At 53.6% G+C, this 24,042-nt stretch overlaps 1 protein-coding gene across 1 annotated transcript in view; it reads left to right on the forward strand.

The window, feature by feature from the left end:
- Nucleotides 1–24,042, forward strand: part of LOC119456331 (coiled-coil domain-containing protein 125-like) — a 260,423-nt gene that overhangs the window by 167,412 nt on the left and 68,969 nt on the right. The window contains exons 3-4 of the mRNA XM_037718042.2: nucleotides 22,409–22,492; nucleotides 22,563–22,806. Of these exons, the coding sequence (XP_037573970.1) occupies nucleotides 22,409–22,492; nucleotides 22,563–22,806 (328 nt within the window). The remainder of the gene's footprint in view (nucleotides 1–22,408; nucleotides 22,493–22,562; nucleotides 22,807–24,042) is intronic.

Below are 24,042 nucleotides of genomic sequence, written 5' to 3' on the forward strand. Positions count from 1 at the left end.
AACCAAAGAACCGTAGTCAATTACAGAAAACCTAAGGCAAGCTGCTCACCACACACGATCACACAAAAAGCACACGAGAAGTGCGCAAGCGAAAGAGCACATCAACAAGGATAAATCCTGCGGCAAACACAAGATAGCACGAACGGGCGTCTGTCTTGCGTACCGGAGCAGTGGCGTCCTTCTCGCGTTCGAGTTGTACAGCGGCACACAACAGTTTCGCGGCATCACACCGCTAGTAAAAACCGTCTGCCACACATGCGCACACCAAAGAACCGTAGTCAAGTACAGAAAACCTAAGGCAAGCTGCTCACACACACACGATCACACAAAAAAAGCACACGAGAATGCGCACGAAAGAGCACACCAACACGGATAAATCCTGCGGCAACCACACTGTAGCACGAACGGTCGTCTGCCTTGCGTACCGGAGCAGTGGCGTCCTTCTCGCGTTCGAGTTGTACAGCGGCACACAACAGTTTCGCGGCATCACACCGCTAGTAAAAACCGTCTGCCACACATGCGCACACCAAAGAACCGTAGTCAAGTACAGAAAACCTAAGGCAAGCTGCTCACACACACGATCACACAAAAAAGCACACGAGAATGCGCACGAAAGAGCACACCAACACGGATAAATCCTGCGGCAACCACACTGTAGCACGAACGGGCTTCTGCCCTGCGTACCGGAGCAGTGGCGTCCTTCTCGCGTTCGAGTTGTACAGCGGCACACACAGTTTCGCGGCATCACACCGCTAGTAAAAACCGTCTGCCACACATGCGCACACCAAAGAACCGTAGTCAAGTACAGAAAACCTAAGGCAAGCTGCTCACACACACGATCACACAAAAAAGCACACGAGAATGCGCACGAAAGAGCACACCAACACGGATAAATCCTGCGGCAACCACACTGTAGCACGAACGGGCGTCTGCCTGCGTACCGGAGCAGTGGCGTCCTTCTCGCGTTCGAGTTGTACAGCGGCACACAACAGTTTCGCGGCATCACACCGCTAGTAAAAACCGTCTGCCACACATGCGCACACCAAAGAACCGTAGTCAAGTACAGAAAACCTAAGGCAAGCTGCTCACACACACGATCACACAAAAAAGCACACGAGAATGCGCACGAAAGAGCACACCAACACGGATAAATCCTGCGGCAACCACACTGTAGCACGAACCGCGGCGTCTGCCCTTGCGTACCGGAGCAGTGGCGTCCTTCTCGCGTTCGAGTTGTACAGCGGCACACAACAGTTTCGCGGCATCACACCGCTAGTAAAAACCGTCTGCCACACATGCGCACACCAAAGAACCGTAGTCAAGTACAGAAAACCTAAGGCAAGCTGCTCACACACACGATCACACAAAAAAGCACACGAGAATGCGCACGAAAGAGCACACCAACACGGATAAATCCTGCGGCAACCACACTGTAGCACGAACCGGGCGTCTGCCCTGCGTACCGGAGCAGTGGCGTCCTTCTCGCGTTCGAGTTGTACAGCGGCACACAACAGTTTCGCGGCATCACACCGCTAGTAAAAACCGTCTGCCACACATGCGCACACCAAAGAACCGTAGTCAAGTACAGAAAACCTAAGGCAAGCTGCTCACACACACGATCACACAAAAAAGCACACGAGAATGCGCACGAAAGAGCACACCAACACGGATAAATCCTGCGGCAACCACACTGTAGCACGAACGGGCGTCTGCCTTGCGTACCGGAGCAGTGGCGTCCTTCTCGCGTTCGAGTTGTACAGCGGCACACAACAGTTTCGCGGCATCACACCGCTAGTAAAAACCGTCTGCCACACATGCGCACACCAAAGAACCGTAGTCAAGTACAGAAAACCTAAGGCAAGCTGCTCACACACACGATCACACAAAAAAGCACACGAGAATGCGCACGAAAGAGCACACCAACACGGATAAATCCTGCGGCAACCACACTGTAGCACGAACGGGCGTCTGCCCTGCGTACCGGAGCAGTGGCGTCCTTCTCGCGTTCGAGTTGTACAGCGGCACACACAGTTTCGCGGCATCACACCGCTAGTAAAAACCGTCTGCCACACATGCGCACACCAAAGAACCGTAGTCAAGTACAGAAAACCTAAGGCAAGCTGCTCACACACACGATCACACAAAAAAGCACACGAGAATGCGCACGAAAGAGCACACCAACACGGATAAATCCTGCGGCAACCACACTGTAGCACGAACCGGGCGTCTGCCCTGCGTACCGGAGCAGTGGCGTCCTTCTCGCGTTCGAGTTGTACAGCGGCACACAACAGTTTCGCGGCATCACACCGCTAGTAAAAACCGTCTGCCACACATGCGCACACCAAAGAACCGTAGTCAAGTACAGAAAACCTAAGGCAAGCTGCTCACACACACGATCACACAAAAAAGCACACGAGAATGCGCACGAAAGAGCACACCAACACGGATAAATCCTGCGGCAACCACACTGTAGCACGAACGGGCGTCTGCCCTGCGTACCGGAGCAGTGGCGTCCTTCTCGCGTTCGAGTTGTACAGCGGCACACAACAGTTTCGCGGCATCACACCGCTAGTAAAAACCGTCTGCCACACATGCGCACACCAAAGAACCGTAGTCAAGTACAGAAAACCTAAGGCAAGCTGCTCACACACACGATCACACAAAAAAGCACACGAGAATGCGCACGAAAAAGCACACCAACACGGATAAATCCTGCGGCAACCACACTGTAGCACGAACCGCGGCGTCTGCCTTGCGTACCGGAGCAGTGGCGTCCTTCTCGCGTTCGAGTTGTACAGCGGCACACAACAGTTTCGCGGCATCACACCGCTAGTAAAAACCGTCTGCCACACATGCGCACACCAAAGAACCGTAGTCAAGTACAGAAAACCTAAGGCAAGCTGCTCACACACACGATCACACAAAAAAGCACACGAGAATGCGCACGAAAGAGCACACCAACACGGATAAATCCTGCGGCAACCACACTGTAGCACGAACCGCGGCGTCTGCCCTGCGTACCGGAGCAGTGGCGTCCTTCTCGCGTTCGAGTTGTACAGCGGCACACAACAGTTTCGCGGCATCACACCGCTAGTAAAAACCGTCTGCCACACATGCGCACACCAAAGAACCGTAGTCAAGTACAGAAAACCTAAGGCAAGCTGCTCACACACACGATCACACAAAAAAGCACACGAGAATGCGCACGAAAGAGCACACCAACACGGATAAATCCTGCGGCAACCACACTGTAGCACGAACGGGCGTCTGCCCTGCGTACCGGAGCAGTGGCGTCCTTCTCGCGTTCGAGTTGTACAGCGGCACACAACAGTTTCGCGGCATCACACCGCTAGTAAAAACCGTCTGCCACACATGCGCACACCAAAGAACCGTAGTCAAGTACAGAAAACCTAAGGCAAGCTGCTCACACACACGATCACACAAAAAAGCACACGAGAATGCGCACGAAAGAGCACACCAACACGGATAAATCCTGCGGCAACCACACTGTAGCACGAACGGGCGTCTGCCCTGCGTACCGGAGCAGTGGCGTCCTTCTCGCGTTCGAGTTGTACAGCGGCACACAACAGTTTCGCGGCATCACACCGCTAGTAAAAACCGTCTGCCACACATGCGCACACCAAAGAACCGTAGTCAAGTACAGAAAACCTAAGGCAAGCTGCTCACACACACGATCACACAAAAAAGCACACGAGAATGCGCACGAAAGAGCACACCAACACGGATAAATCCTGCGGCAACCACACTGTAGCACGAACGGGCGTCTGCCCTGCGTACCGGAGCAGTGGCGTCCTTCTCGCGTTCGAGTTGTACAGCGGCACACAACAGTTTCGCGGCATCACACCGCTAGTAAAAACCGTCTGCCACACATGCGCACACCAAAGAACCGTAGTCAAGTACAGAAAACCTAAGGCAAGCTGCTCACACACACGATCACACAAAAAAGCACACGAGAATGCGCACGAAAGAGCACACCAACACGGATAAATCCTGCGGCAACCACACTGTAGCACGAACCGGGCGTCTGCCTGCGTACCGGAGCAGTGGCGTCCTTCTCGCGTTCGAGTTGTACAGCGGCACACAACAGTTTCGCGGCATCACACCGCTAGTAAAAACCGTCTGCCACACATGCGCACACCAAAGAACCGTAGTCAAGTACAGAAAACCTAAGGCAAGCTGCTCACACACACGATCACACAAAAAAGCACACGAGAATGCGCACGAAAGAGCACACCAACACGGATAAATCCTGCGGCAACCACACTGTAGCACGAACGGGCGTCTGCCCTGCGTACCGGAGCAGTGGCGTCCTTCTCGCGTTCGAGTTGTACAGCGGCACACAACAGTTTCGCGGCATCACACCGCTAGTAAAAACCGTCTGCCACACATGCGCACACCAAAGAACCGTAGTCAAGTACAGAAAACCTAAGGCAAGCTGCTCACACACACGATCACACAAAAAAGCACACGAGAATGCGCACGAAAGAGCACACCAACACGGATAAATCCTGCGGCAACCACACTGTAGCACGAACGGGCGTCTGCCCTGCGTACCGGAGCAGTGGCGTCCTTCTCGCGTTCGAGTTGTACAGCGGCACACAACAGTTTCGCGGCATCACACCGCTAGTAAAAACCGTCTGCCACACATGCGCACACCAAAGAACCGTAGTCAAGTACAGAAAACCTAAGGCAAGCTGCTCACACACACGATCACACAAAAAAGCACACGAGAATGCGCACGAAAGAGCACACCAACACGGATAAATCCTGCGGCAACCACACTGTAGCACGAACGGGCTTCTGCCCTGCGTACCGGAGCAGTGGCGTCCTTCTCGCGTTCGAGTTGTACAGCGGCACACAACAGTTTCGCGGCATCACACCGCTAGTAAAAACCGTCTGCCACACATGCGCACACCAAAGAACCGTAGTCAAGTACAGAAAACCTAAGGCAAGCTGCTCACACACACGATCACACAAAAAAGCACACGAGAATGCGCACGAAAGAGCACACCAACACGGATAAATCCTGCGGCAACCACACTGTAGCACGAACCGGGCGTCTGCCCTGCGTACCGGAGCAGTGGCGTCCTTCTCGCGTTCGAGTTGTACAGCGGCACACAAGTTTCGCGGCATCACACCGCTAGTAAAAACCGTCTGCCACACATGCGCACACCAAAGAACCGTAGTCAAGTACAGAAAACCTAAGGCAAGCTGCTCACACACACGATCACACAAAAAAGCACACGAGAATGCGCACGAAAGAGCACACCAACACGGATAAATCCTGCGGCAACCACACTGTAGCACGAACGGGCGTCTGCCCTGCGTACCGGAGCAGTGGCGTCCTTCTCGCGTTCGAGTTGTACAGCGGCACACAACAGTTTCGCGGCATCACACCGCTAGTAAAAACCGTCTGCCACACATGCGCACACCAAAGAACCGTAGTCAAGTACAGAAAACCTAAGGCAAGCTGCTCACACACACGATCACACAAAAAAGCACACGAGAATGCGCACGAAAGAGCACACCAACACGGATAAATCCTGCGGCAACCACACTGTAGCACGAACGGGCGTCTGCCCTGCGTACCGGAGCAGTGGCGTCCTTCTCGCGTTCGAGTTGTACAGCGGCACACAACAGTTTCGCGGCATCACACCGCTAGTAAAAACCGTCTGCCACACATGCGCACACCAAAGAACCGTAGTCAAGTACAGAAAACCTAAGGCAAGCTGCTCACACACACGATCACACAAAAAAGCACACGAGAATGCGCACGAAAGAGCACACCAACACGGATAAATCCTGCGGCAACCACACTGTAGCACGAACGGGCGTCTGCCCTGCGTACCGGAGCAGTGGCGTCCTTCTCGCGTTCGAGTTGTACAGCGGCACACAACAGTTTCGCGGCATCACACCGCTAGTAAAAACCGTCTGCCACACATGCGCACACCAAAGAACCGTAGTCAAGTACAGAAAACCTAAGGCAAGCTGCTCACACACACGATCACACAAAAAAGCACACGAGAATGCGCACGAAAGAGCACACCAACACGGATAAATCCTGCGGCAACCACACTGTAGCACGAACGGGCTTCTGCCCTGCGTACCGGAGCAGTGGCGTCCTTCTCGCGTTCGAGTTGTACAGCGGCACACACAGTTTCGCGGCATCACACCGCTAGTAAAAACCGTCTGCCACACATGCGCACACCAAAGAACCGTAGTCAAGTACAGAAAACCTAAGGCAAGCTGCTCACACACACGATCACACAAAAAAGCACGCGAGAATGCGCACGAAAGAGCACACCAACACGGATAAATCCTGCGGCAACCACACTGTAGCACGAACGGGCGTCTGCCCTGCGTACCGGAGCAGTGGCGTCCTTCTCGCGTTCGAGTTGTACAGCGGCACACAACAGTTTCGCGGCATCACACCGCTAGTAAAAACCGTCTGCCACACATGCGCACACCAAAGAACCGTAGTCAAGTACAGAAAACCTAAGGCAAGCTGCTCACACACACGATCACACAAAAAAGCACACGAGAATGCGCACGAAAGAGCACACCAACACGGATAAATCCTGCGGCAACCACACTGTAGCACGAACGGGCGTCTGCCCTGCGTACCGGAGCAGTGGCGTCCTTCTCGCGTTCGAGTTGTACAGCGGCACACAACAGTTTCGCGGCATCACACCGCTAGTAAAAACCGTCTGCCACACATGCGCACACCAAAGAACCGTAGTCAAGTACAGAAAACCTAAGGCAAGCTGCTCACACACACGATCACACAAAAAAGCACACGAGAATGCGCACGAAAGAGCACACCAACACGGATAAATCCTGCGGCAACCACACTGTAGCACGAACGGGCGTCTGCCCTGCGTACCGGAGCAGTGGCGTCCTTCTCGCGTTCGAGTTGTACAGCGGCACACAACAGTTTCGCGGCATCACACCGCTAGTAAAAACCGTCTGCCACACATGCGCACACCAAAGAACCGTAGTCAAGTACAGAAAACCTAAGGCAAGCTGCTCACACACACGATCACACAAAAAAGCACACGAGAATGCGCACGAAAGAGCACACCAACACGGATAAATCCTGCGGCAACCACACTGTAGCACGAACGGGCGTCTGCCCTGCGTACCGGAGCAGTGGCGTCCTTCTCGCGTTCGAGTTGTACAGCGGCACACAACAGTTTCGCGGCATCACACCGCTAGTAAAAACCGTCTGCCACACATGCGCACACCAAAGAACCGTAGTCAAGTACAGAAAACCTAAGGCAAGCTGCTCACACACACGATCACACAAAAAAGCACACGAGAATGCGCACGAAAGAGCACACCAACACGGATAAATCCTGCGGCAACCACACTGTAGCACGAACGGGCGTCTGCCCTGCGTACCGGAGCAGTGGCGTCCTTCTCGCGTTCGAGTTGTACAGCGGCACACAACAGTTTCGCGGCATCACACCGCTAGTAAAAACCGTCTGCCACACATGCGCACACCAAAGAACCGTAGTCAAGTACAGAAAACCTAAGGCAAGCTGCTCACACACACGATCACACAAAAAAGCACACGAGAATGCGCACGAAAGAGCACACCAACACGGATAAATCCTGCGGCAACCACACTGTAGCACGAACGGGCGTCTGCCCTGCGTACCGGAGCAGTGGCGTCCTTCTCGCGTTCGAGTTGTACAGCGGCACACAACAGTTTCGCGGCATCACACCGCTAGTAAAAACCGTCTGCCACACATGCGCACACCAAAGAACCGTAGTCAAGTACAGAAAACCTAAGGCAAGCTGCTCACACACACGATCACACAAAAAAGCACACGAGAATGCGCACGAAAGAGCACACCAACACGGATAAATCCTGCGGCAACCACACTGTAGCACGAACGGGCGTCTGCCCTGCGTACCGGAGCAGTGGCGTCCTTCTCGCGTTCGAGTTGTACAGCGGCACACAACAGTTTCGCGGCATCACACCGCTAGTAAAAACCGTCTGCCACACATGCGCACACCAAAGAACCGTAGTCAAGTACAGAAAACCTAAGGCAAGCTGCTCACACACACGATCACACAAAAAAGCACACGAGAATGCGCACGAAAGAGCACACCAACACGGATAAATCCTGCGGCAACCACACTGTAGCACGAACGGGCTTCTGCCCTGCGTACCGGAGCAGTGGCGTCCTTCTCGCGTTCGAGTTGTACAGCGGCACACACAGTTTCGCGGCATCACACCGCTAGTAAAAACCGTCTGCCACACATGCGCACACCAAAGAACCGTAGTCAAGTACAGAAAACCTAAGGCAAGCTGCTCACACACACGATCACACAAAAAAGCACACGAGAATGCGCACGAAAGAGCACACCAACACGGATAAATCCTGCGGCAACCACACTGTAGCACGAACGGGCGTCTGCCCTGCGTACCGGAGCAGTGGCGTCCTTCTCGCGTTCGAGTTGTACAGCGGCACACAACAGTTTCGCGGCATCACACCGCTAGTAAAAACCGTCTGCCACACATGCGCACACCAAAGAACCGTAGTCAAGTACAGAAAACCTAAGGCAAGCTGCTCACACACACGATCACACAAAAAAGCACACGAGAATGCGCACGAAAGAGCACACCAACACGGATAAATCCTGCGGCAACCACACTGTAGCACGAACGGGCTTCTGCCCTGCGTACCGGAGCAGTGGCGTCCTTCTCGCGTTCGAGTTGTACAGCGGCACACAACAGTTTCGCGGCATCACACCGCTAGTAAAAACCGTCTGCCACACATGCGCACACCAAAGAACCGTAGTCAAGTACAGAAAACCTAAGGCAAGCTGCTCACACACACGATCACACAAAAAAGCACACGAGAATGCGCACGAAAGAGCACACCAACACGGATAAATCCTGCGGCAACCACACTGTAGCACGAACGGGCGTCTGCCCTGCGTACCGGAGCAGTGGCGTCCTTCTCGCGTTCGAGTTGTACAGCGGCACACAACAGTTTCGCGGCATCACACCGCTAGTAAAAACCGTCTGCCACACATGCGCACACCAAAGAACCGTAGTCAAGTACAGAAAACCTAAGGCAAGCTGCTCACACACACGATCACACAAAAAAGCACACGAGAATGCGCACGAAAGAGCACACCAACACGGATAAATCCTGCGGCAACCACACTGTAGCACGAACGGGCGTCTGCCCTGCGTACCGGAGCAGTGGCGTCCTTCTCGCGTTCGAGTTGTACAGCGGCACACAACAGTTTCGCGGCATCACACCGCTAGTAAAAACCGTCTGCCACACATGCGCACACCAAAGAACCGTAGTCAAGTACAGAAAACCTAAGGCAAGCTGCTCACACACACGATCACACAAAAAAGCACACGAGAATGCGCACGAAAGAGCACACCAACACGGATAAATCCTGCGGCAACCACACTGTAGCACGAACGGGCGTCTGCCCTGCGTACCGGAGCAGTGGCGTCCTTCTCGCGTTCGAGTTGTACAGCGGCACACAACAGTTTCGCGGCATCACACCGCTAGTAAAAACCGTCTGCCACACATGCGCACACCAAAGAACCGTAGTCAAGTACAGAAAACCTAAGGCAAGCTGCTCACACACACGATCACACAAAAAAGCACACGAGAATGCGCACGAAAGAGCACACCAACACGGATAAATCCTGCGGCAACCACACTGTAGCACGAACGGGCGTCTGCCCTGCGTACCGGAGCAGTGGCGTCCTTCTCGCGTTCGAGTTGTACAGCGGCACACAACAGTTTCGCGGCATCACACCGCTAGTAAAAACCGTCTGCCACACATGCGCACACCAAAGAACCGTAGTCAAGTACAGAAAACCTAAGGCAAGCTGCTCACACACACGATCACACAAAAAAGCACACGAGAATGCGCACGAAAGAGCACACCAACACGGATAAATCCTGCGGCAACCACACTGTAGCACGAACGGGCGTCTGCCCTGCGTACCGGAGCAGTGGCGTCCTTCTCGCGTTCGAGTTGTACAGCGGCACACAACAGTTTCGCGGCATCACACCGCTAGTAAAAACCGTCTGCCACACATGCGCACACCAAAGAACCGTAGTCAAGTACAGAAAACCTAAGGCAAGCTGCTCACACACACGATCACACAAAAAAGCACACGAGAATGCGCACGAAAGAGCACACCAACACGGATAAATCCTGCGGCAACCACACTGTAGCACGAACGGGCGTCTGCCCTGCGTACCGGAGCAGTGGCGTCCTTCTCGCGTTCGAGTTGTACAGCGGCACACAACAGTTTCGCGGCATCACACCGCTAGTAAAAACCGTCTGCCACACATGCGCACACCAAAGAACCGTAGTCAAGTACAGAAAACCTAAGGCAAGCTGCTCACACACACGATCACACAAAAAAGCACACGAGAATGCGCACGAAAGAGCACACCAACACGGATAAATCCTGCGGCAACCACACTGTAGCACGAACGGGCGTCTGCCCTGCGTACCGGAGCAGTGGCGTCCTTCTCGCGTTCGAGTTGTACAGCGGCACACAACAGTTTCGCGGCATCACACCGCTAGTAAAAACCGTCTGCCACACATGCGCACACCAAAGAACCGTAGTCAAGTACAGAAAACCTAAGGCAAGCTGCTCACACACACGATCACACAAAAAAGCACACGAGAATGCGCACGAAAGAGCACACCAACACGGATAAATCCTGCGGCAACCACACTGTAGCACGAACGGGCGTCTGCCCTGCGTACCGGAGCAGTGGCGTCCTTCTCGCGTTCGAGTTGTACAGCGGCACACAACAGTTTCGCGGCATCACACCGCTAGTAAAAACCGTCTGCCACACATGCGCACACCAAAGAACCGTAGTCAAGTACAGAAAACCTAAGGCAAGCTGCTCACACACACGATCACACAAAAAAGCACACGAGAATGCGCACGAAAGAGCACACCAACACGGATAAATCCTGCGGCAACCACACTGTAGCACGAACGGGCGTCTGCCCTGCGTACCGGAGCAGTGGCGTCCTTCTCGCGTTCGAGTTGTACAGCGGCACACAACAGTTTCGCGGCATCACACCGCTAGTAAAAACCGTCTGCCACACATGCGCACACCAAAGAACCGTAGTCAAGTACAGAAAACCTAAGGCAAGCTGCTCACACACACGATCACACAAAAAAGCACACGAGAATGCGCACGAAAGAGCACACCAACACGGATAAATCCTGCGGCAACCACACTGTAGCACGAACGGGCGTCTGCCCTGCGTACCGGAGCAGTGGCGTCCTTCTCGCGTTCGAGTTGTACAGCGGCACACAACAGTTTCGCGGCATCACACCGCTAGTAAAAACCGTCTGCCACACATGCGCACACCAAAGAACCGTAGTCAAGTACAGAAAACCTAAGGCAAGCTGCTCACACACACGATCACACAAAAAAGCACACGAGAATGCGCACGAAAGAGCACACCAACACGGATAAATCCTGCGGCAACCACACTGTAGCACGAACGGGCGTCTGCCCTGCGTACCGGAGCAGTGGCGTCCTTCTCGCGTTCGAGTTGTACAGCGGCACACACAGTTTCGCGGCATCACACCGCTAGTAAAAACCGTCTGCCACACATGCGCACACCAAAGAACCGTAGTCAAGTACAGAAAACCTAAGGCAAGCTGCTCACACACACGATCACACAAAAAAGCACGCGAGAATGCGCACGAAAGAGCACACCAACACGGATAAATCCTGCGGCAACCACACTGTAGCACGAATGGGCGTCTGCCCTGCGTACTGGAGCAGTGGCGTCCTTCTCGCGTTCGAGTTGTACAGCGGCACACAGCAGTTTCGCGGCATCACACCGCTAGTAAAAACCGTCTGCCACACATGCGCACACCAAAGAACCGTAGTCAAGTACAGAAAACCTAAGGCAAGCTGCTCACACACACGATCACACAAAAAAGCACACGAGAATGCGCACGAAAGAGCACACCAACACGGATAAATCCTGCGGCAACCACACTGTAGCACGAACGGGCGTCTGCCCTGCGTACCGGAGCAGTGGCGTCCTTCTCGCGTTCGAGTTGTACAGCGGCACACAACAGTTTCGCGGCATCACACCGCTAGTAAAAACCGTCTGCCACACATGCGCACACCAAAGAACCGTAGTCAAGTACAGAAAACCTAAGGCAAGCTGCTCACACACACGATCACACAAAAAAGCACACGAGAATGCGCACGAAAGAGCACACCAACACGGATAAATCCTGCGGCAACCACACTGTAGCACGAACGGGCGTCTGCCCTGCGTACCGGAGCAGTGGCGTCCTTCTCGCGTTCGAGTTGTACAGCGGCACACAACAGTTTCGCGGCATCACACCGCTAGTAAAAACCGTCTGCCACACATGCGCACACCAAAGAACCGTAGTCAAGTACAGAAAACCTAAGGCAAGCTGCTCACACACACGATCACACAAAAAAGCACACGAGAATGCGCACGAAAGAGCACACCAACACGGATAAATCCTGCGGCAACCACACTGTAGCACGAACGGGCGTCTGCCCTGCGTACCGGAGCAGTGGCGTCCTTCTCGCGTTCGAGTTGTACAGCGGCACACAACAGTTTCGCGGCATCACACCGCTAGTAAAAACCGTCTGCCACACATGCGCACACCAAAGAACCGTAGTCAAGTACAGAAAACCTAAGGCAAGCTGCTCACACACACGATCACACAAAAAAGCACACGAGAATGCGCACGAAAGAGCACACCAACACGGATAAATCCTGCGGCAACCACACTGTAGCACGAACCGGGCGTCTGCCTGCGTACCGGAGCAGTGGCGTCCTTCTCGCGTTCGAGTTGTACAGCGGCACACAACAGTTTCGCGGCATCACACCGCTAGTAAAAACCGTCTGCCACACATGCGCACACCAAAGAACCGTAGTCAAGTACAGAAAACCTAAGGCAAGCTGCTCACACACACGATCACACAAAAAAGCACACGAGAATGCGCACGAAAGAGCACACCAACACGGATAAATCCTGCGGCAACCACACTGTAGCACGAACGGGCGTCTGCCCTGCGTACCGGAGCAGTGGCGTCCTTCTCGCGTTCGAGTTGTACAGCGGCACACAACAGTTTCGCGGCATCACACCGCTAGTAAAAACCGTCTGCCACACATGCGCACACCAAAGAACCGTAGTCAAGTACAGAAAACCTAAGGCAAGCTGCTCACACACACGATCACACAAAAAAGCACACGAGAATGCGCACGAAAGAGCACACCAACACGGATAAATCCTGCGGCAACCACACTGTAGCACGAACGGGCGTCTGCCCTGCGTACCGGAGCAGTGGCGTCCTTCTCGCGTTCGAGTTGTACAGCGGCACACAACAGTTTCGCGGCATCACACCGCTAGTAAAAACCGTCTGCCACACATGCGCACACCAAAGAACCGTAGTCAAGTACAGAAAACCTAAGGCAAGCTGCTCACACACACGATCACACAAAAAAGCACACGAGAATGCGCACGAAAGAGCACACCAACACGGATAAATCCTGCGGCAACCACACTGTAGCACGAACGGGCGTCTGCCCTGCGTACCGGAGCAGTGGCGTCCTTCTCGCGTTCGAGTTGTACAGCGGCACACAAGTTTCGCGGCATCACACCGCTAGTAAAAACCGTCTGCCACACATGCGCACACCAAAGAACCGTAGTCAAGTACAGAAAACCTAAGGCAAGCTGCTCACACACACGATCACACAAAAAAGCACACGAGAATGCGCACGAAAGAGCACACCAACACGGATAAATCCTGCGGCAACCACACTGTAGCACGAACGGGCGTCTGCCCTGCGTACCGGAGCAGTGGCGTCCTTCTCGCGTTCGAGTTGTACAGCGGCACACAACAGTTTCGCGGCATCACACCGCTAGTAAAAACCGTCTGCCACACATGCGCACACCAAAGAACCGTAGTCAAGTACAGAAAACCTAAGGCAAGCTGCTCACACACACGATCACACAAAAAAGCACACGAGAATGCGCACGAAAGAGCACACCAACACGGATAAATCCTGCGGCAACCACACTGTAGCACGAACGGGCGTCTGCCCTGCGTACCGGAGCAGTGGCGTCCTTCTCGCGTTCGAGTTGTACAGCGGCACACAACAGTTTCGCGGCATCACACCGCTAGTAAAAACCGTCTGCCACACATGCGCACACCAAAGAACCGTAGTCAAGTACAGAAAACCTAAGGCAAGCTGCTCACACACACGATCACACAAAAAAGCACACGAGAATGCGCACGAAAGAGCACACCAACACGGATAAATCCTGCGGCAACCACACTGTAGCACGAACGGGCGTCTGCCCTGCGTACCGGAGCAGTGGCGTCCTTCTCGCGTTCGAGTTGTACAGCGGCACACAACAGTTTCGCGGCATCACACCGCTAGTAAAAACCGTCTGCCACACATGCGCACACCAAAGAACCGTAGTCAAGTACAGAAAACCTAAGGCAAGCTGCTCACACACACGATCACACAAAAAAGCACGCGAGAATGCGCACGAAAGAGCACACCAACACGGATAAATCCTGCGGCAACCACACTGTAGCACGAACGGGCGTCTGCCCTGCGTACCGGAGCAGTGGCGTCCTTCTCGCGTTCGAGTTGTACAGCGGCACACAACAGTTTCGCGGCATCACACCGCTAGTAAAAACCGTCTGCCACACATGCGCACACCAAAGAACCGTAGTCAAGTACAGAAAACCTAAGGCAAGCTGCTCACACACACGATCACACAAAAAAGCACACGAGAATGCGCACGAAAGAGCACACCAACACGGATAAATCCTGCGGCAACCACACTGTAGCACGAACGGGCGTCTGCCTGCGTACCGGAGCAGTGGCGTCCTTCTCGCGTTCGAGTTGTACAGCGGCACACAACAGTTTCGCGGCATCACACCGCTAGTAAAAACCGTCTGCCACACATGCGCACACCAAAGAACCGTAGTCAAGTACAGAAAACCTAAGGCAAGCTGCTCACACACACGATCACACAAAAAAGCACACGAGAATGCGCACGAAAGAGCACACCAACACGGATAAATCCTGCGGCAACCACACTGTAGCACGAACGGGCGTCTGCCCTGCGTACCGGAGCAGTGGCGTCCTTCTCGCGTTCGAGTTGTACAGCGGCACACAACAGTTTCGCGGCATCACACCGCTAGTAAAAACCGTCTGCCACACATGCGCACACCAAAGAACCGTAGTCAAGTACAGAAAACCTAAGGCAAGCTGCTCACACACACGATCACACAAAAAAGCACACGAGAATGCGCACGAAAGAGCACACCAACACGGATAAATCCTGCGGCAACCACACTGTAGCACGAACGGGCGTCTGCCCTGCGTACCTGGAGCAGTGGCGTCCTTCTCGCGTTCGAGTTGTACAGCGGCACACAACAGTTTCGCGGCATCACACCGCTAGTAAAAACCGTCTGCCACACATGCGCACACCAAAGAACCGTAGTCAAGTACAGAAAACCTAAGGCAAGCTGCTCACACACACGATCACACAAAAAAGCACAGCGAGAATGCGCACGAAAGAGCACACCAACACGGATAAATCCTGCGGCAACCACACTGTAGCACGAACGGGCGTCTGCCCTGCGTACCTGGAGCAGTGGCGTCCTTCTCGCGTTCGAGTTGTACAGCGGCACACAACAGTTTCGCGGCATCACACCGCTAGTAAAAACCGTCTGCCACACATGCGCACACCAAAGAACCGTAGTCAAGTACAGAAAACCTAAGGCAAGCTGCTCACACACACGATCACACAAAAAAGCACACGAGAATGCGCACGAAAGAGCACACCAACACGGATAAATCCTGCGGCAACCACACTGTAGCACGAACGGGCGTCTGCCCTGCGTACCGGAGCAGTGGCGTCCTTCTCGCGTTCGAGTTGTACAGCGGCACACAACAGTTTCGCGGCATCACACCGCTAGTAAAAACCGTCTGCCACACATGCGCACACCAAAGAACCGTAGTCAAGTACAGAAAACCTAAGGCAAGCTGCTCACACACACGATCACACAAAAAAGCACACGAGAATGCGCACGAAAGAGCACACCAACACGGATAAATCCTGCGGCAACCACACTGTAGCACGAACGGGCGTCTGCCCTGCGTACCGGAGCAGTGGCGTCCTTCTCGCGTTCGAGTTGTACAGCGGCACACAACAGTTTCGCGGCATCACACCGCTAGTAAAAACCGTCTGCCACACATGCGCACACCAAAGAACCGTAGTCAAGTACAGAAAACCTAAGGCAAGCTGCTCACACACACGATCACACAAAAAAGCACACGAGAATGCGCACGAAAGAGCACACCAACACGGATAAATCCTGCGGCAACCACACTGTAGCACGAACGGGCGTCTGCCCTGCGTACCGGAGCAGTGGCGTCCTTCTCGCGTTCGAGTTGTACAGCGGCACACAACAGTTTCGCGGCATCACACCGCTAGTAAAAACCGTCTGCCACACATGCGCACACCAAAGAACCGTAGTCAAGTACAGAAAACCTAAGGCAAGCTGCTCACACACACGATCACACAAAAAAGCACACGAGAATGCGCACGAAAGAGCACACCAACACGGATAAATCCTGCGGCAACCACACTGTAGCACGAACGGGCTTCTGCCCTGCGTACCGGAGCAGTGGCGTCCTTCTCGCGTTCGAGTTGTACAGCGGCACACACAGTTTCGCGGCATCACACCGCTAGTAAAAACCGTCTGCCACACATGCGCACACCAAAGAACCGTAGTCAAGTACAGAAAACCTAAGGCAAGCTGCTCACACACACGATCACACAAAAAAGCACACGAGAATGCGCACGAAAGAGCACACCAACACGGATAAATCCTGCGGCAACCACACTGTAGCACGAACGGGCGTCTGCCCTGCGTACCTGGAGCAGTGGCGTCCTTCTCGCGTTCGAGTTGTACAGCGGCACACAACAGTTTCGCGGCATCACACCGCTAGTAAAAACCGTCTGCCACACATGCGCACACCAAAGAACCGTAGTCAAGTACAGAAAACCTAAGGCAAGCTGCTCACACACACGATCACACAAAAAAGCACGCGAGAATGCGCACGAAAGAGCACACCAACACGGATAAATCCTGCGGCAACCACACTGTAGCACGAACGGGCGTCTGCCCTGCGTACCGGAGCAGTGGCGTCCTTCTCGCGTTCGAGTTGTACAGCGGCACACAACAGTTTCGCGGCATCACACCGCTAGTAAAAACCGTCTGCCACACATGCGCACACCAAAGAACCGTAGTCAAGTACAGAAAACCTAAGGCAAGCTGCTCACACACACGATCACACAAAAAAGCACACGAGAATGCGCACGAAAGAGCACACCAACACGGATAAATCCTGCGGCAACCACACTGTAGCACGAACGGGCGTCTGCCCTGCGTACCGGAGCAGTGGCGTCCTTCTCGCGTTCGAGTTGTACAGCGGCACACAACAGTTTCGCGGCATCACACCGCTAGTAAAAACCGTCTGCCACACATGCGCACACCAAAGAACCGTAGTCAAGTACAGAAAACCTAAGGCAAGCTGCTCACACACACGATCACACAAAAAAGCACACGAGAATGCGCACGAAAGAGCACACCAACACGGATAAATCCTGCGGCAACCACACTGTAGCACGAACGGGCGTCTGCCCTGCGTACCGGAGCAGTGGCGTCCTTCTCGCGTTCGAGTTGTACAGCGGCACACAACAGTTTCGCGGCATCACACCGCTAGTAAAAACCGTCTGCCACACATGCGCACACCAAAGAACCGTAGTCAAGTACAGAAAACCTAAGGCAAGCTGCTCACACACACGATCACACAAAAAAGCACACGAGAATGCGCACGAAAGAGCACACCAACACGGATAAATCCTGCGGCAACCACACTGTAGCACGAACGGGCGTCTGCCCTGCGTACCGGAGCAGTGGCGTCCTTCTCGCGTTCGAGTTGTACAGCGGCACACAACAGTTTCGCGGCATCACACCGCTAGTAAAAACCGTCTGCCACACATGCGCACACCAAAGAACCGTAGTCAAGTACAGAAAACCTAAGGCAAGCTGCTCACACACACGATCACACAAAAAAGCACACGAGAATGCGCACGAAAGAGCACACCAACACGGATAAATCCTGCGGCAACCACACTGTAGCACGAACGGGCGTCTGCCCTGCGTACCGGAGCAGTGGCGTCCTTCTCGCGTTCGAGTTGTACAGCGGCACACAACAGTTTCGCGGCATCACACCGCTAGTAAAAACCGTCTGCCACACATGCGCACACCAAAGAACCGTAGTCAAGTACAGAAAACCTAAGGCAAGCTGCTCACACACGATCACACAAAAAAGCACACGAGAATGCGCACGAAAGAGCACACCAACACGGATAAATCCTGCGGCAACCACACTGTAGCACGAACGGGCGTCTGCCCTGCGTACCGGAGCAGTGGCGTCCTTCTCGCGTTCGAGTTGTACAGCGGCACACAACAGTTTCGCGGCATCACACCGCTAGTAAAAACCGTCTGCCACACATGCGCACACCAAAGAACCGTAGTCAAGTACAGAAAACCTAAGGCAAGCTGCTCACACACACGATCACACAAAAAAGCACACGAGAATGCGCACGAAAGAGCACACCAACACGGATAAATCCTGCGGCAACCACACTGTAGCACGAACGGGCGTCTGCCCTGCGTACCGGAGCAGTGGCGTCCTTCTCGCGTTCGAGTTGTACAGCGGCACACAACAGTTTCGCGGCATCACACCGCTAGTAAAAACCGTCTGCCACACATGCGCACACCAAAGAACCGTAGTCAAGTACAGAAAACCTAAGGCAAGCTGCTCACACACACGATCACACAAAAAAGCACACGAGAATGCGCACGAAAGAGCACACCAACACGGATAAATCCTGCGGCAACCACACTGTAGCACGAACGGGCGTCTGCCCTGCGTACCGGAGCAGTGGCGTCCTTCTCGCGTTCGAGTTGTACAGCGGCACACAACAGTTTCGCGGCATCACACCGCTAGTAAAAACCGTCTGCCACACATGCGCACACCAAAGAACCGTAGTCAAGTACAGAAAACCTAAGGCAAGCTGCTCACACACACGATCACACAAAAAAGCACACGAGAATGCGCACGAAAGAGCACACCAACACGGATAAATCCTGCGGCAACCACACTGTAGCACGAACGGGCGTCTGCCCTGCGTACTGGAGCAGTGGCGTCCTTCTCGCGTTCGAGTTGTACAGCGGCACACAACAGTTTCGCGGCATCACACCGCTAGTAAAAACCGTCTGCCACACATGCGCACACCAAAGAACCGTAGTCAAGTACAGAAAACCTAAGGCAAGCTGCTCACACACACGATCACACAAAAAAGCACACGAGAATGCGCACGAAAGAGCACACCAACACGGATAAATCCTGCGGCAACCACACTGTAGCACGAACGGGCGTCTGCCCTGCGTACCGGAGCAGTGGCGTCCTTCTCGCGTTCGAGTTGTACAGCGGCACACAACAGTTTCGCGGCATCACACCGCTAGTAAAAACCGTCTGCCACACATGCGCACACCAAAGAACCGTAGTCAAGTACAGAAAACCTAAGGCAAGCTGCTCACACACACGATCACACAAAAAAGCACACGAGAATGCGCACGAAAGAGCACACCAACACGGATAAATCCTGCGGCAACCACACTGTAGCACGAACGGGCGTCTGCCCTGCGTACCGGAGCAGTGGCGTCCTTCTCGCGTTCGAGTTGTACAGCGGCACACAACAGTTTCGCGGCATCACACCGCTAGTAAAAACCGTCTGCCACACATGCGCACACCAAAGAACCGTAGTCAAGTACAGAAAACCTAAGGCAAGCTGCTCACACACACGATCACACAAAAAAGCACACGAGAATGCGCACGAAAGAGCACACCAACACGGATAAATCCTGCGGCAACCACACTGTAGCACGAACGGGCGTCTGCCCTGCGTACCGGAGCAGTGGCGTCCTTCTCGCGTTCGAGTTGTACAGCGGCACACACAGTTTCGCGGCATCACACCGCTAGTAAAAACCGTCTGCCACACATGCGCACACCAAAGAACCGTAGTCAAGTACAGAAAACCTAAGGCAAGCTGCTCACACACACGATCACACAAAAAAGCACACGAGAATGCGCACGAAAGAGCACACCAACACGGATAAATCCTGCGGCAACCACACTGTAGCACGAACGGGCGTCTGCCCTGCGTACCGGAGCAGTGGCGTCCTTCTCGCGTTCGAGTTGTACAGCGGCACACACAGTTTCGCGGCATCACACCGCTAGTAAAAACCGTCTGCCACACATGCGCACACCAAAGAACCGTAGTCAAGTACAGAAAACCTAAGGCAAGCTGCTCACACACACGATCACACAAAAAAGCACACGAGAATGCGCACGAAAGAGCACACCAACACGGATAAATCCTGCGGCAACCACACTGTAGCACGAACGGGCGTCTGCCCTGCGTACCGGAGCAGTGGCGTCCTTCTCGCGTTCGAGTTGTACAGCGGCACACAACAGTTTCGCGGCATCACACCGCTAGTAAAAACCGTCTGCCACACATGCGCACACCAAAGAACCGTAGTCAAGTACAGAAAACCTAAGGCAAGCTGCTCACACACACGATCACACAAAAAAGCACACGAGAATGCGCACGAAAGAGCACACCAACACGGATAAATCCTGCGGCAACCACACTGTAGCACGAACGGGCGTCTGCCCTGCGTACCGGAGCAGTGGCGTCCTTCTCGCGTTCGAGTTGTACAGCGGCACACAACAGTTTCGCGGCATCACACCGCTAGTAAAAACCGTCTGCCACACATGCGCACACCAAAGAACCGTAGTCAAGTACAGAAAACCTAAGGCAAGCTGCTCACACACACGATCACACAAAAAAGCACACGAGAATGCGCACGAAAGAGCACACCAACACGGATAAATCCTGCGGCAACCACACTGTAGCACGAACGGGCGTCTGCCTTGCGTACCGGAGCAGTGGCGTCCTTCTCGCGTTCGAGTTGTACAGCGGCACACAACAGTTTCGCGGCATCACACCGCTAGTAAAAACCGTCTGCCACACATGCGCACACCAAAGAACCGTAGTCAAGTACAGAAAACCTAAGGCAAGCTGCTCACACACACGATCACACACAAAAAAAGCACACGAGAATGAGCACGAAAGTGCACATCAACACGGATAAATCCTGCGGCAACCACACTAGCACGAACGGGCGTCTGTCTTGCGTACCGGAGCAGTGGCGTCCTTCTCGCGCTCGAGTTGTACATCGGCACACAACAGTTTCGCGGCATCACACCGCTAGTAAAAACCGTCTGCCACACATGCGCACACCAAAGAACCGTAGTCAAGTACAGAAAACCTAAGGCAAGCTGCTCACACACACGATCACACAAAAAAGCACACGAGAATGCGCACGAAAGAGCACACCAACACGGATAAATCCTGCGGCAACCACACTGTAGCACGAACGGTCGTCTGCCTTGCGTACCGGAGCAGTGGCGTCCTTCTCGCGCTTCGTAATGGACACAGGCACGTGCTTCGTAATGCGACACAGAAGCCAGTCAGCTCGTTGGCACGGAAAAAGCGTGCATGGGATTTGGGCTCATGATGATATTATCAGACTGTTTTAATCGTAGCTTTTATTTGCTATGCCACAGCTAATCGACAAGAAAACAGAAGGATAGCCACGCTCAGCAAAGTCAGGGGTGTTCGCAATGTAAATTTCGCTTTAATATAAAAGAATTACTTGTCCGTCGGTGCGAATATAATACCTTGCTCTCCCAACACAATGGTTTAACCATTGGACAACACAATCGCATGCGTACTTCTCTTCTGCCTCTTTCTGGCGTCCGAAGGTTTGCATGCCGTGGTCTAGCGCCATGTCTCCGCAGCCTTGGTATGGCCGTTCGCCGTAGTACGCTGCGCCGTTTCGTCTTGCCATGCTCACTTGGCTTATGCGCAGATTTCCACAGTGCGTGGGATTTACATGATTGTGTCTTATACGAACTGCCGTTCCGGTCGCTGTATAGGTCTTTTGAAATTTCTTCGTTCTATTCCATGATCTGGCTCGGTCGGTTACTACCACCACACTGTTTCCTCTTACACGCCCAAAAATAGCCTAAGCCTGCGCGCTTGGAGCAATGACGGCATGCATTTTAACTCGTCTCTTTTAAAGGCATGAATCCGCCTATCTGCTGTGTGTTGGAGGTTTTGAACAATGGCGGCTCTTTGCAGGTGAGCTCACTGCAGAGCGAGTTGGACATCTGCCGGCGGCTGCTGAATGCCAAGTACCTGGCGGCGCACATCCTGCTTAAGCAGGTAGGGGGCGGGGGGGGGGGGGGGGGGGCTCCTCGCTCGCTCGGACGCTCAGACGCTCGTTGCTGTGCAGCAGCTGGTGCGGGTCAGCGAGGAGAAGGAGGAGGGCACGCGCCGCAGCCACCGCCAGTGTGCAGAGCTGCTCAAGGAGCTTAACGGCCTGCAGTATGAGCTGCAGTGCATGGAGGAGCACCTGCGCCGCAGCCAGCAGACTTGGCTCGACCGACTCAACAGCCTCGTGCAGGAGAACAGTGATAACCTCGAAAGGCTGAAGGCACAGGGGGAGGCACTCAAGAGGCTCACCTATACTGCACAAGGTCTTCTTTTTGATCAGATTTTTCCTCCCGAGAGCATAAGCGGAATATTGAGTACATTTCTTGGCTCAGGACAGAACACAATACAAACGAGAACGGTAGTGGAATATTACCCTCAACAAATAATAAAACACTACGGGGGGAAGCTAGTAAAGTGATTATACAAACGCTGGCTAGCTTTCAGGACACGGCTACATAGATTCACCAAACGTTCAACCCAAGTTTACAGCGAAACTGTTTACCTCTAGCCCCCGCATGCATCCCCTGCATGCGCTGCCCGGGTGGATACCTTGGGCAGCTTGCGTCCGTATCGTGGACAGGGATGGAGACGATACGATTGGACAGGAATGGAGACGACTGTGCACGTGGCCTGCGTCTCTGTGGCCGCGCGAACGAGCAGAGTCGCCGCCTGGCGGGCACTGGTTCAACTGCAGATAGTGTGGGTTGCGCCGCGCGTCGTCTGCTAATCACTATGTGCGTACACGGCGTGAATAGCTTTAAAGGCAGCGTCTTCCATGGCTGTAGCACATTCATAAATGATGGTCTGCATTTTGGCGGTGTACCAAACCATTTAGCGTTGCGCTGTCGTCTTTGCGTGGTATAGATAAGAGCAGTGAACTCCCGTGTCGAGCGCGCGATGGGCGATTGTCGCACACTCAGCTTGCGACAATCATATCAGTTTTATTATCATTTCGTTTTTCAAGAACGTCACAAAAAGCGTTTTACCTTTTTCATTTTAATGAAGTTGTAGCAGCGAGACGTGAATACCGCGCTTTAGGGACTCGTCACGTTGTGTTGATCACTCCGAAAACTCTGTGGTACCACGAAACATGAACGGGGTGGTGTGAACATCACACAGCAGTAGAAAAAAGAGTCGCAAGCGCGACTCATACCATATCGCATCACACACTTTATATTACGATAACTGCACTATGATAATTGCGGGTATCGCATGACTCTCGCTCAGTGGTTACGTGACCAGAGATGTTCTTTGAATGTCTGGTTCTGATGCCACTAGGGCGAATTAATTTTGCCTCACAATTAGGTCGCGCGCTTTTCTATTTTGATTAGCTGCTACAAAAGGAAAGCTAAAATATGACATTATACGAAGATCGTGTGTAGTACGGCAGTCTCTTGACAGAGGACGTCATTATACTGAGTTGAAAGGAGGATATTATAATTTCCTGTCGCTCTTCATTGTGCTGTGGTTAGCTTGATACAAGACAGGGACCACTATTA

The sequence above is a fragment of the Dermacentor silvarum genome, chromosome 1 (assembly GCF_013339745.2).
Source record: "Dermacentor silvarum isolate Dsil-2018 chromosome 1, BIME_Dsil_1.4, whole genome shotgun sequence".
NCBI lineage: Eukaryota > Metazoa > Arthropoda > Arachnida > Ixodida > Ixodidae > Dermacentor > Dermacentor silvarum.